General features: G+C 36.3%; 2 protein-coding genes across 3 annotated transcripts in view; one reads left to right on the top strand and one right to left on the bottom strand.

Annotated features, from left to right (window-relative positions):
* Positions 1–18963, bottom strand: part of LOC108040887 (Ig-like and fibronectin type-III domain-containing protein 2) — an 83483-nt gene that overhangs the window by 60136 nt on the left and 4384 nt on the right. The gene's annotated exons all lie outside the window — the stretch shown is intronic.
* LOC108053321 (G-protein coupled receptor Mth-like) lies at positions 170–18706 on the top strand. Of its 2 annotated transcripts, none has more exons than XM_017135930.2 (8): positions 170–177; positions 2543–3055; positions 3112–3295; positions 3359–3535; positions 3604–3855; positions 3920–4091; positions 4155–4349; positions 4758–6363. In XM_017135930.2, exons 2-8 carry the CDS (start codon positions 2558–2560, stop codon positions 4867–4869), a joined length of 1590 nt encoding a protein of 529 aa, XP_016991419.2. In that variant the 5' UTR covers positions 170–177; positions 2543–2557; the 3' UTR covers positions 4870–6363. The 2 variants fall into 2 exon arrangements, 1 of the variants encoding a protein (XP_016991419.2); XR_006417743.1 differs by lacking the exon at positions 170–177 and adding an exon at positions 17905–18706 and having other exon boundaries at positions 2214–3055; positions 4758–5732.

The raw sequence follows: 18963 nt of genomic DNA, 5'->3' as shown, positions 1-18963 counted from the left end.
TTTTCAAATAAAAAAGAATTGACGGTTATTATCACACATTAAAAACTATCACTACTTTAAAAAAAAAACAAAACAACGCGCTTCCTATGAGTAATGATTCTAGTTTTTGTGTTGGGTGGTGATCAAGTTCGCTCACTCAGATCAGTCCCTAAAAACGCATCGACCGGAATACTCAAAGTAAATTCGTTTTTTATTCTTGGCTTTTTTTAGGTCCTCTTAAACTAAATCACGGATAGGGATTTATAAAAACAGAAAATACTCTCTGAATAAAGTTGGCAAAAAATATTCACGAGGTACTCATCTCATAAAATATAAAATCAATTAATTAAATAATTATACGCCGACCCCAAAGTTTACTAATTAGTTTGAAAATTTTCTTGCTTTTACCTGTGGACGCTATGATTCTGTCGGTAGATCCTTCTGCTAGGATTGTTGGCTACTGTTATTGGGTTGTTTTGTATTTTAGTTATAATGTAGTAAAGATGTAATTATTGTACAAATAAAAAAAGGTTAAATTTGAACCAAATTAATTTGACCAATAGAATGTCACTTTGGAAAACGTTTTCGAGCGGTCGGTCGACTGTGATATTTCATAAGCCTTGTAGATACTCTCAGCACACTCGCAATATGTTATCATTGTATCAAAGGCTTTTTCAGGCTATTGTTTCATCTTGCACAGATTCATGGCCGTTTGCCTTTGGAGCCTGCCTTTCCAGTCCTCTCCCCCATTCACATTTTTCTTTTTAATAGGAAAAACACGTCTTCAGACTCCTGTCCCTGAAGTGCGTGTTTGGCCAGCTTTGTTTTCGCATGTGAAAGTATTTAATTCAATTTGCGCTTAATTGAGACAGGCTGACTGTACAGCCCAGCCCAACGGATCCCCACCCCAGAATCCCGCACCAGTAGGCAGCTGTCAGGGCAAAACCAAACGAAGCGTTACGCGGGCTGACAGCCTGCCACCCAGCCCCACCCCAAAATCCCACCCAAATTCCAGTCAGTTGATAAAGCATCAAAAGAAATGTACGGCCGAGTGTTGTATCGTTCGTTGTCTTAACAATTTATAAATTAATTATGTATGCACTGTGTGTGTACTGTTGGCCAAAAGCAGAACCACAGCCACGATTCAAGACCATCATATGCACACACATTTAGCCATAGTCACACATTTATGTACTTAGCCAGACACCATATGCGTAGTCATACATTTTAAATATAAACGCGTTAAATGTTTCAATGCCACTCGCTTAGAGTTGTCAGTTGTCATTAGAGATGGACGTGAAACAGATTTTTTCTACCAAGACCAGAATGCTAAGTACTTGGCTAATAAATCATGGAGTCGGCTGGACGGTTTTACTATAAAAATTCATCTATGGTGGTTTTACGATATTCTTAGATAGTTGCGGGTCACAAGTTACTCTTTTGGTGGGTAGTGCTGGCAAAACATTAATAGTGAAATTTAAAAAAAATGCTCTGATTGCCAACTAGAAAATATGAAAATGCACGTCATAAAATTACTTATCTGCAATTTCCGTTTATGGTACAATCGTCACCACTTTCTTATCTTTTAAAGGGATGGAAGAATACGGAGCAACATATGTATATGGGGAACAAGGTTCTCAGCTGATATGTTAAGCCCAAATCATGTATGTATACATTTATATATATAAAGCATATTATTTTGATATATATATACGTTCTTAAATTTGTTTTGAAGTTTGTTTTAAGTTCAGTAAGAACATCATCTTTATTATATCCTTGCAGAGGGTATTATAATTTTGGTCAAAAGTGTGCAACGCAGTGAAGGAGACATCTCGGACCCTATAAAGTATATATATTCTTGATTAGGATCGCGTCCTGAGTTGATATAAGCATGTCCGTCTGTCTGTCCGTCTGTCTGATAAGTCAGAACGGCCGGGATCGGCCGACTATATCCTATAGTTGCCATACAACTTATTGATCGGAAATGCCATTACTTTGGTGTTTTTAAAGTTAGGAAGTTGGGATTTTTTATGAGTATTAGGAATGCATCAAATGAATAGTTTTGGAGAATATAATTTACAGAATATTCTGCAAGGGTATATCAACTTCGGCTCCGCCCGAAGTTAGCTTTTCTTTCTTGTTTTTTTTTAATGTCTGATAGGCCGCTTTTTTTTTAAATTAAAAAGAATTTATTATTATCAAATATATTATATATATTATAAAACGATCTGGATTCTTGTGAGTAATGAATGAGTTGCGGTTATGGATGGAGATTAAAATTTGTCCGCTCACTCGAATCAGTCGTTAAAAACCCATGGTCCGGAATACTCAAAGTAAATTCGTCTTCGTTTTTAATTCTTTGCCATCCTTGTATCCTTTTTTATAAGGGTGCTGAAGGCTTAACTACTCATCTTATTAAATTAAATCAATGTTGGCAAAAAATATTCTTTACGAGTTACTCATCTTATAAAATAAAAAATCATAAAATTAATTAGTAATGCTAGAAAATTGTTTGTCTTGCTTTAACAATTTGTAACAATCATTTAAAATCTTTTATTTTTAGATTCTTTACGGAAAAATGCGAATACTTCTGGGATGCTTGACTACAGTTATTTTGGCAATGGTGCGAAAAACAAATTCAGAGATTCCTGGCTGCGATTACTATGACACTGTGGATATCTCGGAAGGCCAAAGGTTCCCAAATGGTTCTTTTCTATTTGAAAACCTTGTCATACCCTCCCATTTGACGGGTGTATATGACTTCAAACTTTTAGCGAATAACTCTAAGGAGAATGTAGCGAGCCACATGAGAGGATGTGTCTGTAAACTGAGGACCTGCGTAAGATTTTGCTGCGGTCACTACGACATATTGGAAGAAAATCAGTGCCAGAATGACACGACACAGGACGAGCTGAACCAACTCGATCCATACCTGAACATGACCCTTAATGACGGTTCGGTGGTCAAACGGCACTTTAAAGACAAAATGATCGTACAGTGGGATTTCCCAATGCCGTGTAACAGCATGTTCTACCTAGACATCCGGGAAAAAACCGATGAGTACTCTCTTTTCGAGGTTTTTTCTTATTGTATACACATTGGTTCTATGGATAATCGGTATTTTCTTCTTAGAATGGAACCTTTCTACGGCACTATGATAACGCAACCCTGAACAAGCGGCAATACTGTCTTCAGCATTATCTTTTCGAAGACAAAACCGATAATTCAACTTTCTTCCGAATCGCACCACACAACTGCATGACAGAGGAATTGAAACAGACACGCCAAAAGACACAGAAAACGTGGCAGACTGTCGGTAAGATAAAATCCAACAATACCTTAAGTGGTCCCTAACCTTCCCAACTATCTCCTATCAAAGCCATGGTTATATCGCTGATATGTATGATTCTTACGATCGGCGTATATCTTTTCGTCGAAGAGCTAAGAAACTTGCTGGGCAAGTGCTTCATCTGCTACATGGTCAGCCTGTTCATAGCCTACCTTTTCCTGCTGCTCAACTTGTGGAGCTTAACGAAAGATTTCTGCATTACAGCAGGTTAGTTTGCATACAGTTTGGCCTACAGATACCAAATGGATATTCTGACTTCTTTGTATCTCCATCAGGCTTTATAGGATACTTTTTCGTCATGGCTGCGTTCTTGTGGCTTTCCGTCATCAGCCTGCAGATCTGGATAACGCTCAACGGCCTTGGGTTGAAATATGACTTCCTGTCAGACAATCCATTTCCGTCCTACAACATGTTCGCCTGGGGCATGTCGATTGTCTTGACCGGAGTCACCTATCTAGTTGATAAGTTCGCAGATCACGAAAATTGGACGCCTCAAATGGGCGCCAAAGAGGAATGTTGGATCTATAGTGGGTTTAGATTTCCAATTTTTTTCGATTAATGGTTGTATATATGTTGCCTTTCTACCCACAGCCAAAGATTGGTCTGCCATGATCTACTTCTACGGCCCGATACTATTGCTAATTATCTTCAACATAACCATGTTTATCCTGACGGCTCGAAGTATAATAATAGTGAAAAGGACCATTAATAATTTTACTAACAAGCAAGAGAGGACGAAAAAGCTGAAATCGGATACAGAGTCGTAAGTTAATTTATATATACTCGTATATATATCTATATATTTTCGCTCCTTATTTTCTTACAGATACAGCTACTTTCTGCGGCTCTTTATCATCATGGGACTCCCTTGGAGCCTTGAGATAATCTCCTACTTGGTGCAAAGCGAGGATCGATGGGCCGAGGTTTTTAAAGTGGCTGACTACTTTAATTGGTCCCAGGGCACCATTGTATTCATTGTCTTTATATTAAAGCGCAAAACGCTGAAACTTATAATGAAGAGGTAAGTAGTCTGCAACTCTGCAAAAAGCTCGAGTAACCAGATCTTATCAGTGCCTGAGAAGTATTAAGGGCAACATATCTTGCTTGAGAATGCAAATTTGGTCCAAAATGTGTTATAATGGGTAATTTGTAGTTGGAAATCTATAATGAAAGTCAAAATTTTGGGAAAGTCTGTGATCTTATGTTCAAAATTCGGAATTTCTTAGAAATTGTTGTCTTTTTGAATTAACAAAATATGAAAATATATTTTTATTGTCAGCATTAGGAAATTCGAAAATGGGGAGACCCACTTTTGAAAATGTAACTTACGGCTATATTTATACGTTCTTTTATAATGGTGTTGATAAGAGTGTTAACATGGCTTTAATTTCATTTTTTGCATAAACTTGTAATTTAAATTTTTTCTTAGAACACTTAAAAAATCACGGCTGAGATCCAACAATATGAAATCAACCCGAGGGTCAGCTGGTGGATACGTCAGTAAGGCTCCAAACACAACCCTGTACTCAACCAGTGTGTAGATATCTCGCAAAAATGTGATTTTCATTAATACTTAAATTAAATAAATTTATTGAATATTTATTTATATTTATTATTAGATTACACAAATTTCATATAAAAACATTTTTCTGTAAAAATAAAGTATTGAGAGCAATGCAAGTTATAGTTATAACTTAATAATTATATTTGGTTTACATTTAAATTAAGAGGCTGGTCTTGAGTATAAAATACAATTGTTTAAGTTTTTATTTTGTTTTAAGTTCATAATGTTTAGAACTAATGTATGCATTTAACATTAATGCATGGCTCTCTTACGCTGCAATTTTAAAAATTCAAAGATTGATTCCTCCAGTCAATCGAGTAAAGCTTAAATCAAAAGCTTATTTTATGTTTTCATAATTTTATGGCCCTGTTTTATGGTGTCAGCTTTTCCAAGCCAGCCATGCTAATATTATGGCTTTTAGCTACCCTTCAAGTATTTCAAAAATTGTTATTTTTATTCGCCAGGGGAGGACTTTGAAACCATATTTACACGGCTCAAACTGTATGCTTTATCCCAAAATTTTAGAGTTCGCATTAAAATTTGCATTACTGAGTGGCAAGTGTCATGACACATTCCCCTAGCTAAAGTTGTCAACTTTTCGCCGAGTTTCACATTTCGCAAACTGTGTCGCATTACACGTTTTCAGATTCAAAATTGTTTGGCTCGGCTGCTGCTGTTGTCTCACTAATTGTCACTAAATATGGCTTCAGTTAATTCCAGTTTCAGTTACTTAGCAGCTTAGCTACACAAGTGACTGGAAATCGAGAGAGTGCCGAGGGATACACACCCGTCCATCATTTGATAAACTGTCTGTCAGTCATCCAGTCAGTTAGTTAGCAGGTGAGTCAGTGAAGCGTTCAATCTTCTCACATTTTTTAGCACCTTTGTCAGCTTAGCCAGCTTGTGTCAATAGCGTTTGTGCTTCTTTCGTTCGAAGTGCGAAAAATGTTGCAATATCTTCACTTGGCACTCTGACAGATTCGAGAACGCCTCTGGGGTTTTGCCCAGCCAAATAGTTTTGAGGATGCCGATGCCTGTCACACATTTTTTGCCACCCTTTGCCTGGCAACCATTTTTGATGTTTGTCAAAGTTGGCAGATAAACAAAAACCGACCGAGAGCAGAACAACAACAGATTAAGGAGTTATAACTTGCAGTGCAAGAAGTGTGAGCATAAAGCCCGAGTCGAAACCACCCGACAAGTTTGTAAGCCCTTTGGCTTACACATGTCGGAGCCATAAAACGATGCAATTATCTCTCTTGTTTCAGCGTTTTAGGGGCAAAAGATCTATTTTAACCGCACACTGCGGTATGTCTAAGATGAATAATAGCCGTAGTACCAAGTTCGAATTATTATACGAACATTGATACCTGCAATGCACAACAAAATATTTTTAACATAACATTTTTGCACATCGCCCAGAGATATTTCTCCTACATGACAGCAGTTCACATATCATTTCATTTTATTACTAGGTCATATTAAAGTCACTTTAAGACATTTCAACATGCAATGAAGAGAACTGCATATTAGTTTAAATTAAACCAATTAATTCGAGTTAAAGCAATAGCAGACTTTAAAAATTCTTAATTTAACAAAGAATATAGATGTCAGCCTACTATTATTTATTTGTTTTTTTTGTGTTTAGGCAGCATTATACAAACTAAAAAAATTCCTGTAAAAAATGTTACAAAAGTTTTTCTTTTTCTGTTGATATTGAAGCGTTTGAGTAAAATAGTTCAAAATTATGTTTATCTTAAATTACTAAATCCATAAATTGCTTAATAAAATTAAAGCGTTATAATACCTTTTATAACCATTTATATAGATGGTTTGATAGTTCTCCAATTTCATAGTTTCTAGAATCATTTTCAATAAATTCTTTTATAGGGAATCGCGAGGTCCGCAGTCTTACCCAATTTGTTCCCAACCGTCTTTAATTGCTCTGAGTCATTATTTTGATTAGTTTTTATATTTTTATATTTTTCTCTTTATCTCATTTTCAACGCCGTGAATTCAATACGATAAAAATGCTTGCTTGACCTTGAGGCGCATCTAACGATGCTATTTTTTTCTGCGGTTTAAGCTTTATTTTTTTTGCTGTTCTTACTATGGTGCTATTTATTCTCTTATTTCTGTCTATCGCTTACTATTCATCGCTTTTGCCTTCTGTTTTCGGTTTGGATTTTTTTGTCTTGAATTTCTGATTATTGTTGCTGCCTTTTGAGTTAACATTTACCTTTTCTCAATTCACGTTAAAAATGATTTTTGTATCTTTTCGTGTAATCAAGAGAAGCACCTTGCAGCGATTTTAATTATTGATTTTGTGGCGCAGTCGGTTTTTGTGGTTCGCTCCAATCATTATTATTTGACTTTCGTACAGCTCATGCATAGTTATTGTTATTGTGGATTCCAACTTGTGGGGTGGTGCTGTGGGTCAGAGGGGAGGGGATGGAAGATGGGGGCCCTACCCACACCAAATCTTTAACTAGCTGAGAGTCACCTGATTGTGTCTAATTATAAGGGGTTTAGTACAGAGGGTACTTAATGTCATCGAAAAATGTGCTTCCTAACAATATTCAAGTTGTAAAATTGTTTGTAAGTATTACAGCGTTTGTAATGCATCTTAATCATACCCTTTAGGAAACGTTTTTTTTATGTTTATTTAAAATGTGTAAAATTGTAGGTTTCAAAAACATTTTTTATTGACAAAATAAGTTGAGCTTAAACATTTTTAGATATGATAATTTTCAAAATTTATGAGGGATGAACAATAAACTTCCAAAATTGTGAACTAACACAAATGTACGAATTTAAAAACCATTTATAATTGAACAATACAATTTAAAACAAAAGAAACACTAAGAGACTAAATTGGTTTTCAATCAATAAAAAAATTTAAAATGTAACAAACGTAGGTATTTAGAAATTATTTTCATTTAAAAAATACAATTAAAAAAAATAGATCAGCAAAATATTGTTTCATGTTTGTTTAACCTTTCTGTTACATTTGCCTACTACATTTTCACAATAAATTCATTCGGGCAGTGATCACTGTGATTGCATGTGCCTAGCTCAACTGACCCACTCAGCTGGCTTGACTTCATAAGCATCACTCAAAACGCTTCAGCTGCTGCTGTTTTGCTTATTTGCATCAAGTCGAGTGGGTTTCGCTTCTTTATTATTAAGTTTTTTCTTATTTTTAATGATTTCTGTTCTGTGGCTGCGGGTTGGAATAACAAGCAGCGGCGAGAAAAATGCAAAAAAATAATTGTTATAAAAGTGTTTATAAGTCAAGGTCAGGCAAAGCACTTTTTTACTGATGTAACACTTTGCACCACCCCTCCCCGCCTTTTCTCACTCAGCTGGTGGCAACCCAGATCCGTTTTATTTATATTTGTATTAAATGCTAGCTGCGGTCCTCTATGTATTATATATGCGCATTTTATATACGTTTGTTGGTGGATGCACTTATATACATATATATAAAACATTGCATTTTTATTCCAGTTCTGGCAGGCGCAAGTGGTTTTCGCCCTTGCGCTAAGCCATCTCAGGCTGCAAATGCATTAAATCCAGCCTTGAACTATGGCTTACTCTACACACAAACATATGGAAAATATATCGTATATGGCTTCTTTTTGTTTGCTATTTCTTGGCACTATTATAATTTGGCAAATTTTCTGTTCGGTTGACACTTTTCTTCTGATTGAAATCTTTTATTTGATTTCGGTTTGCTAAATTGGCTTTTCGATTGGCTCAGCCTGCTACAATAATCCTGTCAATATTTCAATAAATTATTTCGATACCATCAGGGATATTTTCTGCTTAATCAAACATGTTATATCTAGAACGCTTTATTTACAAACAAAAAATTAAACGAATAATTAAATACTTCTATACACACAAATAAATTTAAAAAATTTTGAGAAAATTATTAAATTTAATTCTTCTTATCTTTATGGGTTATACCTGGGCCAATCAATTTTAGGGGACCTATCTTCTTATAATTATTTAAAGAAAAAATGTATTTAGAATCCCGAATTGCATCGCAAAGAATATTTTCCGAAACAAATAAAAAGCTGTCAGGGCTTCTTAATAATAGATCAAAATAAATCCATCATAAAAAATATTTGTTTTCAAGAATTTTTATAAGAATTTCTTTCATCATTTTTATTTGAATATATTTGAAATGACATCAAAGTTTCCCCAAATTATAACTTTCGAAAAGAATTCATTTCAATTTGCCTCTGATAACCCGAAACTGCTGAAAAGAAACCCAAAACGGCCAACGAGGGAGCCACAACCATTTTGTGCTATTAAATATATACAATTTAATAGATTAATTGATTCTAAAACAACCCAAAAATATTCTGTTGAAAGCCTTTTTAATAGCATTAAACACACAAAAAGGGCACCCCAAACAATCGTTTCCCCACCCAAAAAGCGACTCCACTTCACTTTATCCCCACTCAAGCACACACAAAAATATCTTGATGAAGATGAAAATATTTTCCAGTTGCGTGCGCCAAAGCTGAAAGCCAATTTAAGTATAATTTCCTTTAAGTAATTAAATTTGAATCAAAAATCTATGAGCAGACAAAATGTTGTTTGCCGTTGCCGTTGTTGTTTTGTTTAGACAACACTCAAAGTCGGCAGCAGCTCATTAATATTTCTTTGCATGGGAGACGCTTTCGGTGGCGTTTTGCCTTGAAATGGGTCGTCTGGGCTTTGGGTCTATGTGTTTGTAATTAAGACAAAAGGTCACCGAGGGCCCAACGTTTTCTGGTGGGGTTCGGGGGCCTTACACCTGGTGCCCATTCAGAGGCCCATGCTCAAGCAATACCCATTTAGCATATTAATCATCCTTAACACGGCCAAACATAAACATTTAAATAAGTCAAATAAGGTATGTCGTATACGTGATATCAAGTACGGGCTTTTGTTTACTTTTAGGTTGATGCTGAGGTATTATAATCAATTAAGATACATAAATTAAATTTTATTTAGCAGAAACTAAGATTAAGCTTTGGCAAAAATTATAAAAAAATTATATTTTTAATTTCATATTACCAGAAAAATAATTGATAACATTAAAATGCAAATGGATTTAAGTACATTAACTATTCTGAAAATAAATTCCATGTTCGAAAAGTATTCCGGAGCTTCCATTTCCACACCATCAAATTTACCAAATGCCCTGAATAATTTACAAAAGTTCACATAAATTTTCAAACATGTTTAAACCAAAGAAATAAAACAAAAAATTAAGCTAAATTTATATTCAAGCAATGCAGGGGATCTAAGCACTGAAAGTACTGAATGTATTACATTGCCAAACATTTCGATCACGTACGCAGAATTTTAAGAACAAAAGTGCGCCAAGCAGAAGAAAAAAGAGCACTAGGATGCTGCGACAAGAGGAGAAGGGTTCCGAATGCTCACACACCATTTAAATACAGCTGGAGTGCATACAGTTTTGCGCTTTTTGCGCAGCGCACAGAGGGTCAAAAGCAAATCTGCTTACAAAAAACATAGAAAAAGAGTATAAATATATTTGAACAAAAATAGCCTATGATAAACCAACCAATATACATTTTAATTAAATCGTAAAACTAAAGTCCCATTGAAAAGAAAACCGTGTATCCTTGTTATGAAAAGAAAATTTTTAAATAAAATGTATTTTATTTAACTTGTAATACATTTTTTATATAGATTATTTTCAGTTGCCATTTTTACAAAGAGTAATTTTAAAGTGTTCATTTTTAAATTACTTTTGTCGAGAAATATTTATGTTAGTTTTTATTGATTAATTTAACACTTAGGCAGGTGGTTGTTTTTGGATAACAAATATTTAACTTTTTGAGGACTTATGAATTTTGAAATTATGAGCAAGGTTCAACCACTGTGCGTCGCAACGTGCAACCAATCCGAGTTGAAGATGCTGGTGGCTCTTGTGCTGCATTATGGAAATGGTCGCGTCTTACGCGTGTATTCGCTGCCATTAAAAATGCTGGATGGTGGGTTGGATTGCGGAAAAGTGGGTTGGAAAAAGGTGGCTGGAGGGCGGGGGTAATGGTGGGCGAAGGCGGGTGAAGAACTGCAGACTGCAGTGGCTCTTCCTGCCGCCGCTGAATTCTCAGCCGAGCACGTGGTGTGAATGACAAATTACACACGGCAACCAGCAGAACAAGAACAAGAAGTACGGGCAGCGATAGCGGCAGTAACTTTTTTTTATTGTAGTAAACGATTTATGCAACAAAAGGCTATAAAGGCAAACAATGGCCACAAGTGTAATGGCTGCTCGGGCCTCACACATTCCGGCTGCACAAAAGACCGAAATTGCAGCATTTAAATAGTTGACAATAAGCTTGCCAACGAGTTTTTGGCCAGCTGCTGCGGGGGCGTTGAGTAATTTTATTTTTCCCCCACTTTTTTTGCTCACTTTTTTTCAGCTAGCCTCGAGTTGGCTTTTGCCGAGAAGTGGCTTACAAAGTGCTGGCCGACAAGTAAACACATAGCTGCAACAAAAAAGGGGAAGGCAACCACTTTGGCGAAGCGGCAAATTGACGGCTAAGAGGGCCCAAATCAAGGCTGGTTCAGGCGGCAGGTGTAATGGGTCCAAACATTGTTTGCGGACAAGTTATGAACTGCCACATTAAATGTGAAAAATGTGGGAAAACTCATTTTCAATTATTAAGAAGTGAGTTATGTTTTTGTTTACCTTGCGCCGAGATTCTTGTTGTCCTACCCAATAATTACACAGTTGAAAAATGTGTCAAGCGAATTAATTAACTTTAAAAAATTAGAAATCATTTTTTTGAGAGTTGAAAGGTAACAGGTCATAATAATATTTTGTCTTAATATTGTCTTAAAATATTATTGAATAGGATACCCAATAACCACATGGAAGATAAATATATTTTAACTACATGCCTGTCTTGCTGAATAAAACGTTTACATTTAAAATCCGACTAAAATCCAATCTTAAATCATCATGGCAACCAGTCCAACAAATACATTTTTTATCACCACATCGTGGCATCAAAAACGAATTCAACAATTTAATTGCTTATGATTCTTTAATTCACTTTTACCTATTGCAACCTGATGGAATATTTTTCAATTAGAAGTTCAATCCAAATACAAATCCTCTAGAAAAGTTTGTATTTTTATGTACAACAACAGGAAAACTGAAAATAAACGCATACTATCAGCAGTACAAGAGCCATGAAAATTCCAGCTGATGTTCCCCAAGCCAAAGCCACGCCCCCTGTCCCAGAAACCGCCCTCCGGCAGCGTCCAGCATGCATATTAAAATTAAAAATATTCCCCACCGACAAAACCCCAAAAAACAAAACAGACTGTAGTGCAGTTTTCCATGGGTGTCACACGGAAGCCACCAAACTTGCCCAAACTCCCGGAAAACCCCTTGGCGAAATTCGAAGGGGACTCCAACAAATGGTGGGTGTGCAAATTTTCCGAGGGGAAGGGCTGTGCCATTGTGCTCTCTTTCCATGCATACTACATGCTGTTTACTCTGGCTGCTTTTCTTTTGTGTTTTTGTTTATTAAGTACATTCGGATATTCATATTTTAGCCGTGGACCAGTCCGTCCACAGTCTGATGTCCGTAGTGTCCGTCCGCAGTGTCCGTCCGTATTGTCATCCGCGCCCGCTAAGCAAAGGCCCAACTCTCTTCTCAGTAACTCAGAGCACGACTCGTTGCCGCTCATTTCTCATTCAGCTTTAGGGGCACAATTACGCAAATTGCAATTATGTTGTATTCCTCGGTTTTCCCCAAAGTTTTTCCCAGTTTCCCACTTTGCCTCCCCTTTTTTGCCTCAGTGTTTGCCCGATGAAAGGAGAGCGGGGAGAATTTTGAGACGGGGGAGCATCTGGCTTGATGACAGCGGCGTGACCACAGTGACAAAAACAAAAAAAAACGAAAAAATACTGTCACAGTGGCTCCTTAAACTTATTAGAAATTAAAGAAATGTTAAATTATTTTCAAATACCTATACTTATTCCTTTCTTGTTTTTAACTGCCTTTTTTGATTGATTTAAGAAAATCTACCAAAAAATAATATATTTCTATGTTACCATTTCATAATATAAACAAACATGAAAACCCTTTTCGGTAGGGTTATATTATAATGTTAATATTTTTTACCAAGTTTTTTTTCAATTTATATTAAGATATGATTAAGAGATTTTTTAAATTTCACTTCTCTGTCCCAGACCACTGTTCAACCCATATAGAAAAGCGACAAACGCAGACACACGCAAGGCTTTTGGGTTCACAAAGTCTAACTAGGATAAAAAAGCTCAAACATTTTCATATAAAGGTTGACAAGTATAAAGAGGAAAGGGGTTTCGGAAAAGCGGGAAAAGCGGGGAGCCACATGATCAGGGGCCGCAGAATTTTCGCCATTGCCCCTGTGCAGTCGAGCACATTTTTCAAGTGCTAAACAAATGTTTTTCTTTTGTTTTCCTTCAGTTGCTGCTTTTACCCGTTTCCCTTTTTTTTGTGGTTACAAGGGATTTGGCTTTTTGTTTATTTGCAACTTGTTTCCATTTTTACGATACCAATTCGTTTGTATTTTCTAGAAATACAGTGTGGGCCAGTCAAATTGAAAGTTTTTCAATTTTTCCGGTGACAGGCACGAAACGCTCCCCCACGAAAACCATAATTATTTATTTGCCTACTCGTTTTTTTGTTTAACCGGCAATCAGCATCTGAGAATCAAAGTCTGAGACATGACAAATTCATTTCGCTTATCAATCGTGTGTATAAATTATATATTTTACCCCCGGAGGCGGGCCGTACATCAGACATAACTACAGCGGCAAACCCAGGCGTCTCATTCAATTACCATCAAAAATGTTCATTAACTCATGTACACACACGCATACACATCCTTCTGGAGCACCATAAATTTCCCTCGACTGCAGCCATTAGTCAATAATATCCTTCCTCCATTTTGGATCCGAGACAATGAAGTGGGGCACACATAAAAAAATTGATTCATTTTTTTGTTGTGTTTGTGTGTGCAGATAATGGTGGGTGGTTGGGTGGGATGCTAGTGGTGCTGCTGGCGGTACATTTCCTTTAAATAAGCGGAGGCCATTTTTGACCGGGTTTTGGCCGCGGGATTTACCATTCGCTTTGAAGTCCAATAATGAGGTTTCGGGCCGACCCGGCAGCTAAATCCCTTTTTCAGAATTCCATTTCGGAAATCAACTTATGGCCATAAACAAGTCAAAAAGCCCACAAAAGCTGCCACACCAAAGCACACTCAGGAAAAAGTGATCAAGTACAAAAAAAATCAATAAGTCGATAACAAAGATTTATTTATTACCATTTACTAATTTAAAAAAAATTACTAATTCAAAAATAAAACTTATTTAACTCAATGAAATATTTATAGATACATTAATTTTAAAAAGTTGTTTAGTTAGACTTTGTAATAAAATTGTCAGGTCATGTTTTCTTGTCAAATGAAAAACAACGAATAAGTTGTTTCTTGACAAGGTGCCATTAAATAACAATTGATTTTGAAAAATATTATGAACAATACAAAGTTGTGCAATGGGATTTTTTCCGAGTGTGTTACACTCACAAATATAAAGAAGTATAGAGCCTTTGAGATGAAGCCATTGGTTGCAACTCGCGGCCGTTGCGCCTAAGCGCAAGATAAACTTTGCGTCTTGAAGCGAAACGAAACGAACAGCGGCTTAGACTCCCTTGGCCACCGCAAAAACTTCAAAATCTTCAACCCGCAACCGCAGATCCCCCCGTTGGATCCCCTTTTTAGAGGCCCCTTTTTACATCCCCTTTGGGGTCCTTTGCTCCCGCCATTTTGCACTTCAACTTGCTGGGGAATTGTTCTCCCTTTTCGGCTCCGTATGTACGGTTGCATATATGTGTGGGTATATGTATATGCATGGATCTGGATGTAGGTTGGAATATTTTTTTCACTTCTGGGCCATTTTTGCATGTTTGTCTCGCAAATTATGCGCTGCACACAAACAAAAGAGGAAACGTCGGCGGCGCAGGCTCTGCTATCCACGGTTATTTTTTTCACTGCCGCTGATGATGGGCTGGAATTTAGCGGGCTGAGAATAAAGACAGTGCAGGCTCGGGAAAAAGAGGTATCTGCGTGATCAGTAGACCGGGGCACCCAGAGGGAAACCCGCAATTTACGGCCACGAAATAAAAAATAACTTATTTCTTAAGTGGGCTCATCACATACATGTACATATTATAAATATGATATAAAAATAACCATTTAGAAAACAAAACCAGTAATTAATAATTGTATTAGCTTAAAATATGCGTAGTTTAATATTAATAATATTAAAATAAGTTACAAAAACTGCAAATGTTACTTTTAAATACTAATTTAATTTTTTTTCCAATAATTCTTAAAGTACCAGTACAAAGATTAATTGCATTTAAGCAAATAAAATTATACTTTCTATTGTACTTAAGGTGCAGTAATATAGTTTGCCTTTTGGCTTAATAAAGTTAATATAATAGGCCTCAATCTGATAATTTCAATAGGGTACCCAATTTTCAATCCCCTCATCACGCTCTCATCTCAAACAGGATCTGAGGTTGAGCCACGCTGCGGCTGAGTGTTATTCTGCAGGAGTGAGGCCTTATTTTTTGCACGCCACGCCTGTGCTTTTGGCGTGTGCTGCTTCCTGCTCATTGCATATCCAACTTTATTTTTCGCTTCCAGCCGGAAATAATAATTGCAACATGGCGCTGCATCCCCAGTGTGCCTGTTGTTGTAGTTGCCGCCTGCAACAGCGGGCATTAGCGAATTTCTACTTGTGGCACTGGCAGCGCCAGAAAATAGTGTCACTTGTGTCACACAAGGCAGTCACTCCACTTCACTCCCCTTTCCTTCCTTTCCCCCACTTTCCCACTGCCTTTGCCATTTTGGTGGAATTTTTGCTCATTTCTCCAGCAGCGAACACGGACAAAGCCTTCATCGCATTTTCTCCCCTGCCGCCGCTATTTGCCCTTTTTTTGGTGGGCTGCCTTTTTTTAAGATTTTAATACGTCCATATGGATGAAAACTATTAAGGGGTTGCATTCCATTTTTCACTGCATTACTGTGTTGCAGATCTCGCAGACTTCTTTTAAAAGTTCACAATATGTACTTTGTTGTAGAGGGTATTTTGTATCCGTAAAGGGCCTCATAGCACAAACAAGAGAACTTATTGATTTTAAAACAATAATTCATTTTATTTTCCACATTTTGAAAAATGACTTAAACATTTAGCTCCTGAATATTGTTCATTTCATATAATTTAATCTTATGAAAAAAATATTTTATTATCTCTTTTTGCACATTTTTTAAACATATATAAAAAGTATTTTTCAATTAACACAAATAAATATTTTGTAATCTCTTTTTGTAAAAGCAATTGCTCTATTAAAATCTTACAAAAAATGATGTGTTACAATGTGTACAAGTATAAAAAAAGTATACAAAAAAGAATTTTAAGAAATGGACCGATGAGAGATACGTCAAAAGAAAATTTCTTCCTACAATTCACCAAAAATAGATCAATGCGTATTTCCTGGTTTGGGAACGAAATCATTGCCAGTCCCCCAGACGCCATATACCACTCCATATCGGAATGGCCGAAAACACCTCCGCAATTTCCCTCTCACTTGCTGCGTGAAATCGTTACAAACGAGCACATGAAAGTAAAGATTGACAGGGTAATACGAGCGAATTCCGTCGACAGGCAGTCGTCTGGGCACACACAGATATATATATCCGGATATGTGTACGGGGATAGCTATATGTCTGGCATATAAACAGTGCTCAGCTGTCAGACAAACAGACGTAACGTGCAAAAAGGAACAAAACATAGGAGAAAAAATGAGGGAAAAAAACTGCGCAAACAATAGAAAAATTGCGAATGACGCGACGCGTTCTGAGTTCATAGAATAAAACAGCAACAACGGCATCAGATCTGACAGGTCTGGCTACATCTCGGCCCCCTGTCACAGCACATCTTTTAGCCAACCAGCCAGCCACACATCCATCCATTAGTTCTTCCGTTTCGGCCATGTTTTTCATACACTTAAACTATATCCATTCATTTTGATGCGACTGCTTCTGCGACTACTTCCATCACAGCCAGCATTCGTCACTCGCTTTATCTAGCGTTCGCTAGGCACTCAAAAAAAAATGTTATTTAGTTAAAAAAACAATTTTGAATTCATATTAATTTGAAGGTACTATGCCTGATAAATTGTCATCACTTAGAGCTATGGTTTTAGTTTCGGTAAGATAGGATATTGGCACAATAATACTTCAATAATAATGCATAAAAACTCTTTCATGTTTTATTATTTTAGTTCCAAGAATTTTCTTTTCTAATAAGAATATCAAAATAAATTGATTATTCTTATTTCTACAAAGTATTAAATAAATAAATGTTTGAATTTAAAACCTGTTTATTTAAGTGTAACTATAGAACAATTTCGCGAATTAAATCCAGTTACAGTCATAGTCTGAGACTCCGCCTTACTCTTTTTGTGTTTATGTCTCTTTGATGTTGTTTATCAACTTGCGCACAGATTTACGAAAGTTGAAACTTTTTTAACTGTTGTCTAGAGTAAATTACAAAGCAAGTTAATGTGGCTTACATTATGAAAATTTATTTCAATTTTTCCTTGTATATTAATAATTTGTAATTTTTAAAGTAGCTCCAAGGCGTATACAAATCAGCTATAAATATTTACCGAACCAATTTGGGGAAATCCCAACTTAGTGAGATAATATTTATTAAGGGAGAAAACGAGCTATTAAGACCAATTAGCGAGACCGTCACATTCGCTTTGCTGTTTTTATAATAGTGGCCCTTTACTGATTAAATTAATAGATAAAGTACTTTTTTTGCCGATCTTACTAACTAGTAAATAAATACAATGCCGCCTATTGTTAAAGGGGTTTTCCATTGATTATATTTCCGATATTCAAGGGAGTAAAACGATTGAAGGCATGCGAACAATTCTCGAACTTCAACTCCGACCAGGAATTCCATGCCCTGAGCCACAAAGGAAATGGCTGCAAATGAGCCAGGCATTTGAATTTGGCCAGGCCATGTTCAAAGCTCAAAGGCGGCCAAGTGCCTGACTTCGGATCTGGATCGCAAAAGAAAAACCAAAACTCAAAGCTCTTCCTGGACGAAATCCAATTGACAGACAAACATGCAAGCGACCATCGATAAATGAAAATCCACAAAAAAACGATTGGACTTGGCCCAAGACTCTGGCTCAACTTCTCTTCACTTTTCGATGACACACTTAAAAAAGAAATTCTAATGAATTGTGCAATTTCAATTTTTAAGTATCTACAACCACGTTTTCTTTCAGAGTCTGCTTTGCTGTGCATAAATAGAAGGAAAATTATCTTTTTCTATATATTACAAATATTAAGGTACAAAATGTTCAAAGAATTTAACGTGTGCCTTAAATATTGTAGCCTGTAAATGAAAATAAATTCATAAAATTAATATAACAAAGCATGCTTAGGACTGGCAGGGATATCCTGCTTAGGACTGTTTTTTAAAAGCTTATTATCATAAAGAAACCTTGAAAAGGAATAAATTCATAAAACTATCTCTGCGATACCTCAAATTTTTTGTGAAGTGTGAAACCCAAAAGCAATGCGGTAAGGTAATAAATGCAACTAGAATATGAAAAATCAAACCTCAAATCAAGAAAAATTTCTCACATCCCTTAATCCATTAAATTTCCTGATTCTAAGCAAAAATTTATTGCTTTCGCAAGGCGATTTGCCGAAATTAGTCAAAGTAACCGAGAGGCAATCAAAGGTCCCAGTAGTTCTTTCCCTTTTGCCAGGCCAGGGAATTTTCGAATGAAAATCAAGCTTGGCTATATGGCTTTGACCCAACCTCACATTCAAGTAATTGACATTCTGTTGCGCTATTCGAACCCAGGACGACGGACGGAGGACGAAGGACCAAGGAGCAGGCGGTTCAATTGCAGCTCCTTTTGCTTGTCTTGCCGGGGATTTA

The sequence above is a fragment of the Drosophila rhopaloa genome, unplaced genomic scaffold (genome assembly GCF_018152115.1).
Source record: "Drosophila rhopaloa isolate 14029-0021.01 unplaced genomic scaffold, ASM1815211v1 contig_47, whole genome shotgun sequence".
Taxonomy (NCBI): domain Eukaryota; kingdom Metazoa; phylum Arthropoda; class Insecta; order Diptera; family Drosophilidae; genus Drosophila; species Drosophila rhopaloa.
Note: the sequence above shows the minus strand (reverse complement) of the source record. Positions and strands in the feature narration are given on the sequence as shown.